Here is a 16128-nt window from a genome sequence, read left to right as displayed (position 1 = left end):
CCCATGAAGGCGATTTTCTTTTTTTTCTACATTCATTTTGTCTTCTAAGGGAAAAGATCTTGGTAATGAGAGAGCACCTGGTGGCAGTGATAAAGCTTCATTTCTGTATCGTCTGCATCGCTTTAACCTATCTGAATTCCGATATGGACTGGAACAGACACAACCACACAGGACAAGCTCCCACTCCAGACCGTACATTTATAGAAGTACACTATATTGGTAAAAGTATTGGGACGCCTGCCTTTACACACACATGAACTTTAATGGCATCCCAGTCTTAGTCTGTAGGGTTCAATATTGAGTTGGCCCACCCTTTGCAGCTATAACAGCTTCAACTCTTCTGGGAAGGCTGTCCACAAGGTGTAGGAGTGTCTATGGGAATGTTTCACCATTCTTCCAGAAGCGCATTTGTGAAGTCAGACATTGATGTAGGACTAGATGGCCTGGCTGCTGTCTCCACTCTAATTCATCCCAAAGGTGTTTTATTGGGTTGAGGTCAGGACCGGTCAACTTCCTCCACCCCAAACTCCCTCATCCATGTCTTTATGGACCTTGCTTTGTGCACTAGTGCACAGTCATGTTGGAACAGGAAGGGGCCATCCCCAAACTGTTCCCACAAAGTTGGGAGCATGAAATTGTCCAAAATGTCTTGGTATGCTGGCGCCTTAAGAGTTCCCCTCACTCGAAATAAGGGGTTGGGCTTGGCCCCTTAGTCCCAGTGAAGGGATCTCTTAAGGTGTCAGCATACCAAGACATTTTGGATAATTTCATGCTCCCAGCTTTGTGGGAAGAGTTTGGGCATGGCCTTTCTTGTTCCAACATGACTGCACACAGCAAGGTCCACAAAGACATGGATAAGCAAGATTTGGGTGGAGTAACTGAACTGGCCTGCACAGTCCTGACCTCAACACGACAGAACACCTTTGGGATTAATTAGAGCGGCGACTGCGAGCCAGGTCTTCTCGTCCACATCAGTGCTTGACCTCACAAATGCGCTTTTGGAAGAATGGTCAAACATTCCCATAGACACTCCTAAACCTTGTGGACAGCCTTTCCAGAAGAATTGTTATAGCTGCAAAGGGTGGGCCAACTCAGGACTGAACCCTACAAACTAAGACTGGGATGCCATTAAAGTTCATGTGCGTGTAAAGGTAAGCGTCCCAATACTTTTGGCAATATAGTGTATAAGCAGTTTTTTTCTGTAGCTCACACAATCCAGTAAGACCAGTACCTATACCTGAGTAGCTTGTGGGTGGAAGGCTAGACTTACCATAAACAATATGAAAATTGGTGCTCTTTATGTATAAGTATACTCTTGTTACTAACCTTATTCTACTGCTGTTTATATGTTTCTTTTAGACATATCGATTGCACCGCTCCTGAGGAAGTGATATTTATTTCACGAAACGCGTCGAGCATTTAGGATGCAATTGCTCTGTTTTTACTATGTGCTACAAATGTTGTTTTTATTTGTTATATACCATATAGAGACAATTGAGTACTGTCCGTGATACTTTTTTTATTTGCACTAACATACAATATTTCAGGACAAGCTTTCGGGGTATGTCCCCTTCATCAAGATCCAAGCAGTACTAACTTTCAATTAGATCTTGCTCTCGCATTCAGTCTACAATTATTATTATATACGTGAGTGGGTTATGATTATATCAACGTATCTATGGTTTCTTCACAAGCATGGCTCTTACTATGATGTATATTCTATGTTTACAATCTGTGACTAATGTTATTTATACTGCTTTAACCATGATGTATAATTTATGTCTACTATTTGTTATTGAAGTTATTGTAATAAACATCAGTTTTTATACATGATATTCTGCTTCTGGTAGATATTATACACTTGGCATATTGATACCCATTAGTTTTAATGACACGCCTCATATAAAGTCCCAAAACTCCCCCTCTTTTTCATATGATTAGGAGGCATCATGTGCCTCATATAAAGTCCCAAATTCCCCTTTCTTTGCTTACCATGAACAAGATAAACATAACTATTAGTACTTGAAGTCATTCAGGAAGTTTACCCAATTCCAGCCAGCTCGGTTCAGTTACAGGTAAGTGCAGGGCCGGTGCTGCCACTAGGCAAACTAGACGACCACCTAGGGCACACTGCCACCCCGAGGGCGCTGCCATGGTCAGTGCCACATTCCTCTCCGGTCACCTCCTCATCCCCAGGGGAGGTCAACCCCTAGAGAGGGGGGGACTTTGTATATGAAGGGGTGTGTAGGGTTAAAGGGGGGTAGTGTGTATAGGAAGGGGGTGTAGGGTTAAAGGGGGGCAGTGTGTATAGGAAGGGGGTGTAGGGTTAAAGGGGGGCAGTGTGTATAGGAAGGGGGGTGTAGGGTTAAAGGGGGGCAGTGTGTATAGGAAGGGGGGTGTAGGGTTAAAGGGGGGCAGTGTGTATAGGAAGGGGGGTGTAGGGTTAAAGGGGGGCAGTGTGAGAAAGCAGGGGGTGTAGCATTAAAGAAGGGCAGTGTGTGAAGGAAGGGGGAGGGTTAAAAGGGGGCACTTTGTATATGAAGGGATGTGTAGGGTTAAAGGGGGGCAGTGTGTAAATGAAGGGGGTGTAGGGTTAAAAGGGGGGCAGTGTGTGCGATGAGGGGGGACAGTTTGTACAGGAAGGGGGGTGCAGGATTAAAAAGGGCAGTGTATACAGGAGTGGGGTTAAAAGGGGGAAAGGGGGGGCATTTTGTACAGGAAGGGGGGCAATGTGTACATTTTTTTTTTTTTTTTAGGGGGGGGGGGGGTTGGAAGGAGCTGGTCTTGCCTAGGGTGCAAAATAGTCTAGCACCGGCTCTGGGTAAGTGACCCAATAAACGTAATGTAAATACAACACATGGCGCAGAATTAGTGAACTAAGAGGAGTTATGGTGCAAACACCACCAGTAGCCTAAATGATGGTCTGAGCTAAACCCAATTCATAAGTCCATATAACGGCAGCTTGCTTGGGCTCAGAGCAGCTCCTCAGCAGATTGAAGTTTAATACATTATAAATATATAATTTTAACCTGTTTGCAATAAATACCAATAAACATATTGAAAAAGAAAAATTGTCATAAACTCAAAAAAAAAAAAAAAAAAAAATATATATATATATATATATATATATATATATACTTTTTGTACCACAATTATTCACCTTAATAAAAAAGTTTGTATACAAAAAAAGAAGATATCTGTAATAGAATAAAATGGACACCAGAGGGCGCTCCCAAGTGTAGCAAGTTAATGTTTATTAACTACTTCTGGACCGGAAAGGATTTTCCCCCTTAATGACCAGGCCATATTTGGCAATTTGGCACTGCGTTATTTTAATGGACAATTGCGCGGTCGTGCGACGCTGTACCCAAATAAAATTGATGTCCTTTTTTTCCCCACAAATAGAGCTTTTTTTTTTTTGGTGGTATTTGATCACCTGTGCGATTTTTATTTTTTGCTCTATAAACAAAAAAATAGCGACAATTCTGAAAAAAAAACAAAAAAAAAAAAACAATATTTTTTACATTCTGCTGTATTGCGCGGGTGTCAGGGGGCAATCGGAGCCGCCTGCCCGCTGCATCGGCTTCCCCGCTGAAGAGCGGGGGCGGACCGTGCCACCGGTGGCACGTGCTCATCCCCTAGTCTCCTGCACGCGACCGACATTAAGCTACAGCGGTTTGCCCAGGATTGGCTGGCTGCCACAGTATAACTGCAATGGGCGGTCGTAAAGCGGTTAATAAAAACAGTAAACATTGCGCTCACATTGAGTAGAATGAAAGAAATGCAAAACCAAGGGAAGTCATCTCAGGGACCCAGGCCAAGCTGCAGCAATCCAGGGTAGTGTAGAGAGAAGTTGAAGGGTTGCAGCCACACCAGAGCCAGTTTGACAGTGTGGGAAAGTTCCAGGATGATGTCAGATGTGTGAAAAGGGGTCGTGGCTACACATGTTGAGGTGGCGCCTCAATTCTCAAGTTCCAAAACTTGAGAAAGAGACGGTACCACCTTGAAACGTGTAGCCACTGGTACTTTCCTGCGCTGTGAAATTGGCTCTGGCAGGGGCGTAACTACAGGGGTTGCAGGGGTTGCAATTGCAACCGGCCCCCATGCTCCAAGGGGCCTGTGCGGCTCCCCTGTACACCTGGATAGGAGGGGCGGCGGGGGCAGCATGTAGAGAAATCACTGTCCTCCTTTTTCCTCCTGTAGCTGCAGGAGGAAAATGGAGGAGATCGGTTCCTCTGTATGCTGCCCCCGCCACTCCTCCTATCCAGTTCACTTGTGTTCTGCTGTCTCTGGGCCCCTGTGTGCTCCCCTGCCCCCCCCCCACTGTGCTGCCCTCCCCCACTGTGCTCCCTCCCCTCTCCTGCCGGCTGCTGCAGGGGATGTGACACAATAGAGAACCAGGAAGGGGTCGGTAAATATGTAATTTACCAGCTCCTTCCTTTTCTGAATGGACAGAGTCATAGTCAGTGACATTGTAAAAAAAATAAAATAAAATGATAAAAAATAATACAATTAAAATACCAAAAAATAAAAACTACTGACACCAGTGGGTGAACTTCCAGGATCGCAAAGGTCACACATGCGACCGGCCCTGGCATTCCACCACCGTGGGGAGGCCCCAAGATGGCAGGAAGGGAGCCCACTGCAGAACTTGTGAAAGGGTCCCACTGCGGGACCGTAATAAAGGGGCCCGCAACAAGAGTAAAGGGCTCCAGGATCAGTGGAAAGAGCCCCAGGCTTGAACTGAAAGGGCCCCGGCCAGGGATCTGGGGGGCCCTTCATGGTTTCTTGCACCGGGGCCCTGAAGGATTCTATGAAGTTTGGACCCCTGACATGTCTCTCAATGGTTTTATAAGTCATGTGTCCACAGATAGCAGCCATCTTGGCCATGACGTATCCAATTTAGGGTGTGCCCCTATCCTCAATTGATCAATTACATTTGGAAGGATTGGGAAACAGAGATTTCGGGCACAAAAGTTTTGTTAAAAAGATTTCTTTTATTCAATACAAAACTAAATATTTTAAAATCATAGAAAAATACAGGCAAATGATTGTGTATTAAGGACACAATGAGACCACATAACAATGGTCTCTCAATGCACTGTCTGTAAGGATTTGATGAGGAATAAAGAACCAATTTTGATTTCAAGTATCCGAGTGCGGTCCAACTTCTTTGCTTGCCCTGAAGGTTCTAGTTACGCCTCTGGGCTCTGGTGTTGTTATAGTTCTTCATGCTGCTGGCAGCATCTCTCTACACTATCATGAATTGCTGCAATTCAGCCTGGGTCCCTGAGATGAACAGAAAATTAATGTCTCACTGGGGCGGAAAACTTTTTGAATATTTAAATAAATCTATATTGATTTTATACCAGTTTTTTTCTTATGTGCCATTAAAGTCCATATCCACATACAATTCCCTATGGGTCCCTGAGATGTCTTCCCTTGGCTCTCACAAATACTCTTTTTTATTCTACTCAATGTGAGTGCATTTTTGTACTGTTTTTATTAAAACACTAACTTACTACACTTAGCGCCATCTGGTGTCCATTTTACTCAATTCACAAAATTAGCCCGCATTTCCCTTAGCCTCCTGCTATTTCAACTTCCATAAAATACAAAAGGTTCAAACAAGTACCTTGGTTACAGAGTGGCCCGAAAAATCCCGGCAAGCAGTCACAGTGTCCGGTGATGTGTTGACACGGTCCGTTAGCGTGAACGCACTGAGGGCAATTCTGGTTACAGCGATGGCCATAGAACCCAGGAGAGCAAACTGCAAAAGTTTAAATTAGAAAAATTACTAAGTAGCCATTTCCAAATAAGGGACATTTGTTTACGTGAAGCCAAGGTAGACGAATATTAAACTCATCAATTGAGAGAAGAGAATTAATAATTGATGAACTTGTGAGACCCATTTACCAAGCAGTGACTACTCCCCCCCCCCCCCTTCTCTATTTAAACAAAAAAAATTCTATGAAATTTTTTGACAACAAATTGAATCCTTGGTTTAGCCACTCAGAGATCCTCCTTCACCAGGTGGATAACTGAGGAAGTTTTGCATTCTTCATTCATTTACATATATATTTTAATTCATATTCCGCTCTGTTCTGTCTGATGCTTCATTGATATTGAGGAGTTCCATGTTAATAATTCATCTATGTATGTTTAACGTCTCTCGTTGTTACTCTTTATAATATCATTATGCTAATATGGTATGTAATGCGCCTATGTTAATGCATATTGATTTTTTTTTTGTACTGTCTTTTTTTACACCCTGAATAAAAGTTTGTAAACAAATAAAAAAAAAAAGGGGAAAAAATTTGCATTGTTTTTACAAAGATTTCTATTAATTAATCAACAAATTAGTTAATTTATGCTTAGAAAATATGGTAAAAAGACTGTGACAATGTAACTATGAATGACCAATTAAAGTGTGGGAATCTTGGAAACGACGACGTAGCACCTCATAGTGAAACAAAGACATCTAATGCAGTGCTCCCCAACATTTTTATCGCCGCGGACCGGTAAATGTTTGATAATTTTTCCGTGGCCCGCTTGTTTTGATAGAGATACCAGCGTGCCCCCTTTCAATGCAGAGATCATCGTGCCCCCTTTCAACGCAGAGATGCCAGCGTGCCCCCTTTCAATGCAGAGATGCCAGCATGCCCCCCCCCCCCCCACGAGACCAGTGCACTTACCTCAGGCAGCGGCGGCTTCTCTTCAGTCCCCCGGCGTCTCCCCGAGTCCTCAGTCCTCCAGCCTCCTCCTCGGCCAATGGCGTGGGGTTTGCCTCTTGGCCAATCAGGAAGCAGGAGGACCCACTTCCTGATTGGCCAGGAGGAGGATCCATGTGACAATAGCGAATTTTGATTCGCTATTGTCACACAATGGGTGGGCTTGGGGCGCACTGCTCTGCGCCCCGGCGCCCCCAACGCACCGGCCGCCACTGCGGCGAGACAGTAAAAGTTCCTCGGGCGGCCTGGTACCGTTTGATCCAGGGACCGACACCGGTCCGCAGCCCCGGGGTATGGGAACACTGATCTAATGGACTTAGGGCAGAATGGGCTAGTAGTCTACTTACAATAGAATGTTTTTGTTGTTTTTTTTTTTTCTTCTTTTTGGTTTTTTTTTTATACTTTTTAATTTATAAATAAATAAAACAATATTCAGCTCTGGACTCTACACTAGAATAAACACAGATTATCAGGGCAATCACACAAAACCTCCATGAAACATAAAATAAAAAAAGTGCAGCGCAATAATAGTAACGTTACAACAGCAATAGTAAACTGATATATCCAAGTCCACTTGTCATATAACAAAGTGCAAGGACTCCAGTCTGTAAAGTGCAAAGTAGTAAGAACAATCCTTCCGTAGGTAGTAGGAAGCAGAGACCAGGGTGCTGATGACAAAATCATGCAATGATTATTTTAAGTGCTCTTTTCGTCCCACCGCCAAGGCATTCACTGCCTCTCACCTTCATATACAGACCCTACAGGGCCAACCAGCAATGAACCTCTGCTGCTTCTTCTAGCAATGTCTCCTATTAGGAGAGAAAAGAGGAAACATTGCTGAAAGAAGCAGCAGAGGAGACTGTGGAGGAAGCCCGGGATAGATACAGGGCCATATCTACCACAGGGCAAAAGGGGCAGCTGCCCTGGGCCCAGTCATTTTTGTGGGGCCCAATGCAGCTGCCCCTTGAGCCTGCACTGCCTGCAAATAGGTAATAAGTGGATTTTGGAGGGGCCAAGAAAATATTTGCCCAGGGTCCAATCAATATTAAAGATGGCCCTGGATAGATACCCCTAGTGGAGGAAGAGATTCAATATCAGGACACCTGGTTCAATGCTGGTTGGCCCTGTATATGAAGGTGAGAGGCAGAGAATGCCTTGGTGGTGGGACGATAAGAGCACTTAAAATAATCATTGCATGATTTTGTCATCATCACCCTGGTCTCTGCTTCCATCTACCTACGGAAGGACTGTTCTTACTACTTTGCACTTTACGGACTGGAGTCCTTGCACTTATTTGTTATATGACAAGTGGACTTGGATATATCAGTTTACTATTGCTGTTGTAACGTTACTATTATGATTGCACTTTTTTATTTTATACTTTTTAATTGCTGAAAAGACCCCTTTTACCACCTCATTGTAGCAGGTAAAGTGCAAAGAATCTCTCAGACCTTGAAACACTGGTCAGATGCTAACCCAAACAGATGTTAACCACTTAAGCCCCGGAAGATTTTACCCCCATTCCGACCAGGGGGTATTTTGCGATTCGGCACTGCGTGACTTTAACGGACAATTGCGCGGTCGTGCGACGCTGTACCTAAACGAATTTGGTGTCCTTTTTTTCCCACAAACAGAGCTTTCTTTTGGTGGTATTTGATCACCTGTGCGATTTTTTGATCACGTGCTATAAACAAAAAAAGAGCGTCAATTTTGCAAAAATAGCAATATTTTTCACATTTTTTTATATGAAATTCTCCCAAAAAAAATTTAAAAATCAAAATTTTTTTACTTTTTCGGCCAATTTGTTTTATGCTACCTATGTTTGGTAAAAAAATCGCAAAAAGCGTATTTTGATTGGTTTGCGCAAAAGTTATCGCGTTTACTAACAAAGGGAAAGATTTCTGTCATTTTTGTTGTTTTTTTTTTTTAACGTGTAATGGCGGCGATCTGCGATTTTTTTTGCGGTACTGCGACATTGGGGCGGACAGATCGGACCCTTGACTGACATTTTTGACACTTTTGGGGTTACCAGTGACATTTCTACAGTAATCAGTGCTATATATATGCACTGTTACTGTAAAAATACACTGGTAGTGAAGGGGTTAACTTTATTTGGGAGGGAGGGGCTGTGTGTATTCCTAGGGGCGTGCTTTCTACTGTGATTGGCTGGGGCTTGAGCTGTATGGACACTGATCAACGGATCTACATACTAGATCCGAGTGATCAGTATCCTAACAGCAAGGAGAATGACAGGTGGCTTGTTTACACAAGCTGCCTGACATTCTCCCTCTCCCCCGCCGATCGCCGAGTGACCGGCGGACATCGGGACCGCTGGTCACACGCGCGGGGAGGTCCGTGACCACGCGGGAGCGCGCCTCCGGGGGCGCGCGCTCGCTCCCTAGACCCTCACAAGCTAGTGACGTAGCCCTACGTCACTTTGCCTGTGAGGGGCTGACTGCCGACGTAGATCGGCGTTAGGCAGTCGGCAAGTGGTTAATATAGCAAGGGCCCGAATACCATCCAGAGTTCTCACTTGTATGCTGCTTGCTAGACAACAGATGCTGTTCCAGGCAACAAAACTACTTAAATGACAGATAACAATGTGGTATGGGTTAGCACAATTTAACCGCTTCTGGACCGGAAGGATTTGCCCCCTTAACCTCCCTGGCAGTATGATTTTAGGTGCTGAAAGCGGTACCATTATTTTGCATGTAATTCTTAAGAACGAGCAGCCCAAACCAACTATTTACATATGATTTTTTTTTTACTGTGCGTTCTTCTTTATAACATCTCGGGTATGATAAAGTTTGAAACACAAAATCATAAATTATAATATAATAAATAACTATAAATAAGTTAAAGTATGTATGTATGTGTATATATATATATATATATATATATATATATACCGTATATACATATATATATATATATATATATATATATATATATATATATACATACACGTATACATATATTATATATATTATATATATGTGTGTATATATATATATATATATATATATATATATATATATATATATAAAGTACAGTAAGACTGCAGGAAAGGGCACTGGGGGGCAAACTAATGTGAATTTATTTTATTTTGCAATGTATCAGTGTGTTTGTGTGTTTTACAATTTGAATTTGCCGCCAGTTCCACCCCCCTGCGAGCGTCACGTCGCAGGAGACGGAAGCAGGGGCACACAGAGGATCGGGAGGAAGATCCGCCGCACACCGCCGGGATACATCGCTGGATCCCGGGGACAAGGTGAGTACCCTCTCTTCCAGGATCCAGCAATCTTCCTAGCGGTACCCCGAGTGTGGCTCGGGGTTACCGCTTTTGGCACTGAAATTTAACCCCGAGCCACGCTCGGGAATACCACTAGGAAGGTTAATGACCAGGCCATTTTTTTTTTTGCGATTCGGCACTGCGTTACTTTAACGGAAAATTTTACGGTGGGGCAACACTGTACCCAAATAAAATTGATGTCCTTTTTTTTTCCCACAAATAGATCTTTATTATGGTGGTATTTGATCACCTGTGCGATTTTTATTTTTTGTGCTATAAACAAAAAAAAGAGCGATAATTTTGTAAAAAAAAAATATATTTTTCACATTCTGCTAAATAACATTCCCCCCCCCCCCCCCCCAAAAAAAAAAATGTAAAAATCAAAAATTGTCATCCTTTTAGGCCAATTTGTCTCCTACAATATTTGGTAAAGAAAAATCGCAATAGGCGTATTTTGATTGGTTTACGCAAAATTTATCGCATTTACAATCTAGGGGAAAAGTATATGTCATTTTTATTTACTTATTTATTTTTACTAGTAATGGCGGAGATCTGCGATTTTTAGCGGGACTTCAACATTGCGGCGGACAGATCGGACCTCTAACTGACATTTTTGACACTTTCCGGGGGACCAATGACATTACTACAGTAATCAGTGGTAAAAATTTGCACTGTGACTGTAATAATGACACTGGCAGGGAAGGGGTTAACCTAGGGGTAATCAAAGGGTCAGGTGTGAGCCTAGGGGGTGTCTTCTAACTGTATGAGGGACTTGTGAAATGACCACAGAGACCTGTTGAAGGATCACAGGCGCTCTGTGATCATTTCAGAGGGAACAACGGTCGGCTGTGTTTACAACAGCTGACCATCCTTTTCTCTCAGCGGGGAGCGATCGCGGGTGCCTGGCGGCAGTCGTGGCCGCCACCCCTGTGCATCGGCATCCCTGCTGCCTAGTAGGGGCGGGAGCGCGCCCACGAGAAGGCCTGACTCGCTGTTGTCGGATGATGTTGGAGAAGGCCTGGCTCGCAGTCTTCGCTCTAATTCATCCCAAAGCTGTTCTATCGGGTTGAGGTCAGGACTCTGTGCAGGCCAGTCAAGTTCCTCCACCCCAAACTCCCTCATCCATGTCTTTATGGACCTTGTTTTATGCACTGGTCCAAATCATTTGGTGGAGGGGGGATTATGGTGTGGGGTTGTGTTTCAGAGGTTGGGCTTGGCCCCTTAGTTCCAGTGAAGGGAACTCTTAAGGCATCACAGCATAGCAAAACATTTTAGACAATTTCATGCTCCCAACTTTATGGGAACAGTTTGGGGATGGCCCCTTTCTGTTCCATCATGACTGCGCACCACTGCACAAAGCAAGGTCCATAAAGACATGGATGAGCGAGTTTGGGGTGGAGGAACTTGACTGGCCTGCATAGAGTCCTGACCTCAACCCGATAGAACACCTTTGGAATGAATTAGAGAGGAGACAGCGAGTTAGACTTTCTCATCCAATATCAGTGCCTGACCTCACAAATGTGCTTCTGGGAGAATGGTAAAACATTCCCATAGACACACTGCTAAACCTTGTGGACAGCCTTCCCAGGAGAGTTGAAGCTGTTATAGCTACAAAGGGTGGGCCAACTCAATATTGAACCCTACGGACTAAGACTGGGATGCCATTAAAGTCCATGTGCGTGTAAAGGCAGGCGTCCCAATACTTTTGGTAATATGGTGTAATTGTTCTCCTGTTGGTAACTGTCATGTGATGCCAGTATATAATTTTTATGTCTGTGTAGGTCTTCATTCACCCAGGTCGTGTTATACCTAGTAGTAGTAGTAGTTAGTCACATTCAACTGAACCTTAACTGTAAGATTGAAGATGTTTTTGCAATTCATCCAAGTGGCTTCCTTAGCCTTGTCGCTATTCTCTTATAACCTAATATAAATCAATCAACTGCCCAGAAAATTTAGCAAACAGTAAAAGATATCCAGAATAATCGAGGTCTGTGGACATAGGTTATGTAAATATATACAGGGACAGATACATAAAATATGATTTCCTTTCTGCCTAATCTTTTGATGAACAATGCATGGTCTCTCTTTATCCTCTACCCAGCATGGAACGGCCGGCCACATAAAACAGTACACTGCACCGGAGATTTAGCACAATGTAAAAAGATATCAAGGTCTGGGAACATGTATTATATATTCATCAATGCTATTCTTGTGATTTTGGGGAATGGATTTTAGTAGCACCCCGGCCTATTGTTATTATTCATGAGAAAATCAGGATGGCATCAATGGATATGTGAATAAGTCCTTTTGGTTTAATAAAAACTATTGGGGGGGATTTATTGAAGGCAAATAGACTGTGCACTTTGCAAGTGCAGTTTCTCCAGAGCTTAGGAAAAGGGGAAGCTCTGCTAACATCCATCATCCAATCATGTGCAAGCGAAAATGCTGTTTTTTTTTAATTTTCCTTGCATGTGATTGGGTTTTCTCTCCAAAGTGAAGCTTTACCTCATTTATAAAGCTCTGGAGCAACTGCTCTTGCACAGTGTAAGTATGGACCAGGGTCGTAACTACTGGGGATGCAGGGGTTGCAATTGCAACCAGGCCCCATGCTCCAGGGGGCCTGTGCGGCTCCCCTGTACACCAGGATAGGAGGGGCGGCTGGGGCAGCATATAGAGAAATCACTGTCCTCCTTTTTCCTCCTGTAGCTGCAGGAGGAAAATGGAGGAGATTGGTCCCTCTGTATGCTGCCCCCGCCACTCCTCCTATCCAGTTCACTTGTGTTCTGCTGTCTCTGGGCCCCTGTGTGCTCCCCTTGTCTCCCCCCCCCCCCCACTATGCTCTCTCCCCTCTCCTGCCGGCTGCTGCAGGGGATGTGTCACAATAGAGAACCAGGAAGTGGTCGGTAAATATGTAATTTACCAGCTCCTTCCTTTTCTGAATGGACAGAGTCATAGTCAGTGACATTGTAAAAAATAAAATAAAATAATGAAAAATAATACAATGAAAATACCAAAAAATAAAAACTACTGACACCAGTGGGTGAACTTCCAGGGTCACAAAGGTCACACTTGCAACCGACCCTGGCATTCCACCATCGTGGGGAGTCCCCAAGATGGCAGGAAGGGGGTCCACTGCAGTACTTGTAAAAGGGTCCTGCTGCGGGACTGTAATAAAGGGCCCCGCAACAAGAGCAAAGGGCCCCAGGATCAGTGGGAAGAGCCCCAGGCTTGAAGGGAAGGGCCCCGGCCAGGGGTCTTGGGGGCCCTTCATGGTTTCTTGCACCGGGGCCCTAAAGGTTCTAGTTACGCCTCTGCTATGGGGTTAATTTACTAAAGGCAAGTAGACTGTGCAATTTGCAAAGTGCACTTGCACTCTGCAAGTGCAGTTGCTCCAGAGCTTAGTAAATGAGGTAAGGCTTCACTTTGGAAAGAATACCCAATCATGTGCAAGGAAATTTAAAAAAAAACAGCCTTTTTCCTTGCACATGATTGGATGATGGGAGTCTGCAAAGCTCTCCCTCATTTACTAAGTTTTGGATAAGCTTCACTTGCAGAGTGCACAGTCTATTTGCCTTTAGGAAATCAGCCACAATTTGCATTTAGTAAATCAACCCCAGTGTGTTTCTAAGGCTCGGTTCACAATAGTGCAACTCCAAGGACTTTGATGCAACTTTCATGCAACTTTACACTCTATGGCTCTAAGTCACAAAAAAGTCACATCAAAGTAGTGCAGGAACCTTTTTTTTAAAGCTGCTGTGACTTTGTCCCATAGATTGGAATGGGTGTCATTGAAATAAATGGGCAGCGACTTTACGTGTCCAAAATCGCATGACAAGGTGCACTAGTGGGAATGGAGCCTATGTCCTGGTTCACGCTACTGCGAACCATCAATCACCAATTGGTCACCAATAGGGATGAGCCAAACACCCCCTTGTTCAGTTTGGATCCGAACTTTTCAAACAGGGAAAAAGTTCTAGAGAACATGTGAAATCAAAAGTCCTCATTTTAAGGGTTTTTATGCAAATTATTGCCATAAAAAGTGTATGGGGACCCGGGTACTGCCCTGGGGGACATGTATCAATGCAAAAACAATTTTTTTAAAACAATCTCTTTTAAAAGGAGCAGTGATTTTAATGATGTTTAAAGTGAAACAATAAAAATGAAAAATTCCATTAAATATCGTATCTGGGGGTCCCCCTAAAGTGCCTGTAAAGTGCCGCATCTGTACGATGTATGGAGCCTGCTGCAGCAATATTGACATTTCTAATGGAAAAAATGTAATTTAAACTTGCTCGCGGCTGTGACGTCAGAAGGGGGTGGCGCCACCGCGTGACATAGGCGGGTGGCCCCACCTCTTGCCTATAGAAAAGCTGTCAAACTGGAGAGAAGGCATTCGGCGGGACACCTCCCAAAAGGCAGAAGCGTTTTTTATTTTTTCTATTTTTCGGGTCCGTAGGGCGTCATGATTGAGGATGGATTTACATTGAGGGACACTATTTTTTTATTTTTTTAAAAAAGGACTTGTCAAAAACTATTTCCTGAGGTTCTTACTTTTCTACACTTTTTTGGGTAATGGGCAGGGGTACAATGTACCCGATACTCATTCACATAGGGGCGGGGGCCGGGATCTGGGGGCGCCCTGTTAAAGGGGACTTCCAGATTCCGGTAAGCCCCCCACTCGCAGATCCCCACAACCACAGTCCAGAGTTGTCAGAAAGAGGCCCTTGTCCCCATCAACAAGGGCACCCCAAAGCGCCCTTCCCATGTTGAGGGCAAGAGGCCTGGAATGGTTCAGAGGGGGGGCACTAGCTCGTCTCCCCCATTTCCTGGCCTGCCAGGCTGCATGCTCGGATAAAGGTATGGTATGAATTTTGTGGGGGGGGGGGGGGGCCTGTAAGAAGCAGCCTTATATAGTGTAGATATTTTAGTTCGTTTATATAGACTTATATAGTTAGTTTAGTTATATAGACTTATCCCCTCAGCCATGATTGGCCAAAGGCACTCTGCCTTTGGCCAATCATGGCTCTCACAGTACATTGTGTTGTGATTGGCCAAAGCATACAAGTCAGGTGCATGCTTTGGCCAATCATCACCAATCAACGCACTGCAAGAGTGCAGTGCATTATGGGGCACTCATCGGCGGGCGAACCTCTCGCTGAGCACCCCATTTGTTTGTGTGTTCAGCGACACAGCCCATCCCTGGTCACCAACTACAAGAAACTTCTTACCTCTGTGTTTGCCAACAAGGGTTTCTCCACCAACTACTAAGTCATGTTTTGCTTGGAGGTTAAATACTTATTTTACTCACTGAACTGCAACTCAATTTATAAAATTTGTATCATTTTTTTTCTGGATTTTTGGTTGATATTTTGTCTCTATCATTTAACCTCTTTACGACCGCCCACATTGACACTACTGCGGCAATGTGGCACGATCCCGTCCAGCGACGTAGACCTACATCGCTGGACTCCTCCCCCTGTAGGGGGCGCTCGCACGCCGCCGGAGGCGCGCTCCCACTGTTTTCAGTCACAGCGGGAGTCGGGCCAGGGGAGGAGCGGCTTGACGCTGCTCTTCCCCGATCGTCGGGGAATTGAGTTTGGAGATCTGCCCACTTGTGTAAACAGAGCGGGCGGATCTCCTAAGTGACAGGCAGTGACAGATTGCAGTGTTCAGCATAGCTGAACATGCGATCTGTCCCTGTGTCACTCAGTCACCCCCCCCCCCTACACGTCAGTAAGCACCAGGCATACATTAACCCCTCCCTCTCCAATAAAGTTAACCCCTTCCCTGCCAGTGTCATTTTTACAGTAACAGTGCATATGTATAGCACTGATTACTGCAGTAATGTCACTGGTACCCCCAAAAGTGTCAAAAATGTCAGTCAGGGGTCCGATCTGTCCGCCTCAATGTCGCAGTCCCGCAAAAAAAAATCGCAGATCGTCGCCATTACGCGTTAAAAAAAAACACCAAAAATGACAGAAATCTTTCTCTTAGTAAACGCAATAACTTTTGCGCAAACCAATCAAAATACGCTTATTGTGATTTTTTTTACCAAACATAGGTAGCAGAAAACAAATTGGCCAAAAATGTAAAAACATTTTGATT

General features: G+C 44.2%; 1 protein-coding gene across 1 annotated transcript in view; it reads right to left on the bottom strand.

The window, feature by feature from the left end:
* MEGF11 (multiple EGF like domains 11) overlaps positions 1-16128 on the bottom strand; it is a 1080387-nt gene that overhangs the window by 201071 nt on the left and 863188 nt on the right. The window contains exon 15 of the mRNA XM_082255259.1: positions 5636-5770. Within this exon, the coding sequence (XP_082111385.1) occupies positions 5636-5770 (135 nt within the window). The remainder of the gene's footprint in view (positions 1-5635; positions 5771-16128) is intronic.

This window comes from Pelophylax lessonae (assembly GCF_965119305.1).
Source record: "Pelophylax lessonae genome assembly, chromosome: 4".
NCBI lineage: Eukaryota > Metazoa > Chordata > Amphibia > Anura > Ranidae > Pelophylax > Pelophylax lessonae.
This window is presented reverse-complemented; position numbering and strand designations above follow the sequence as displayed.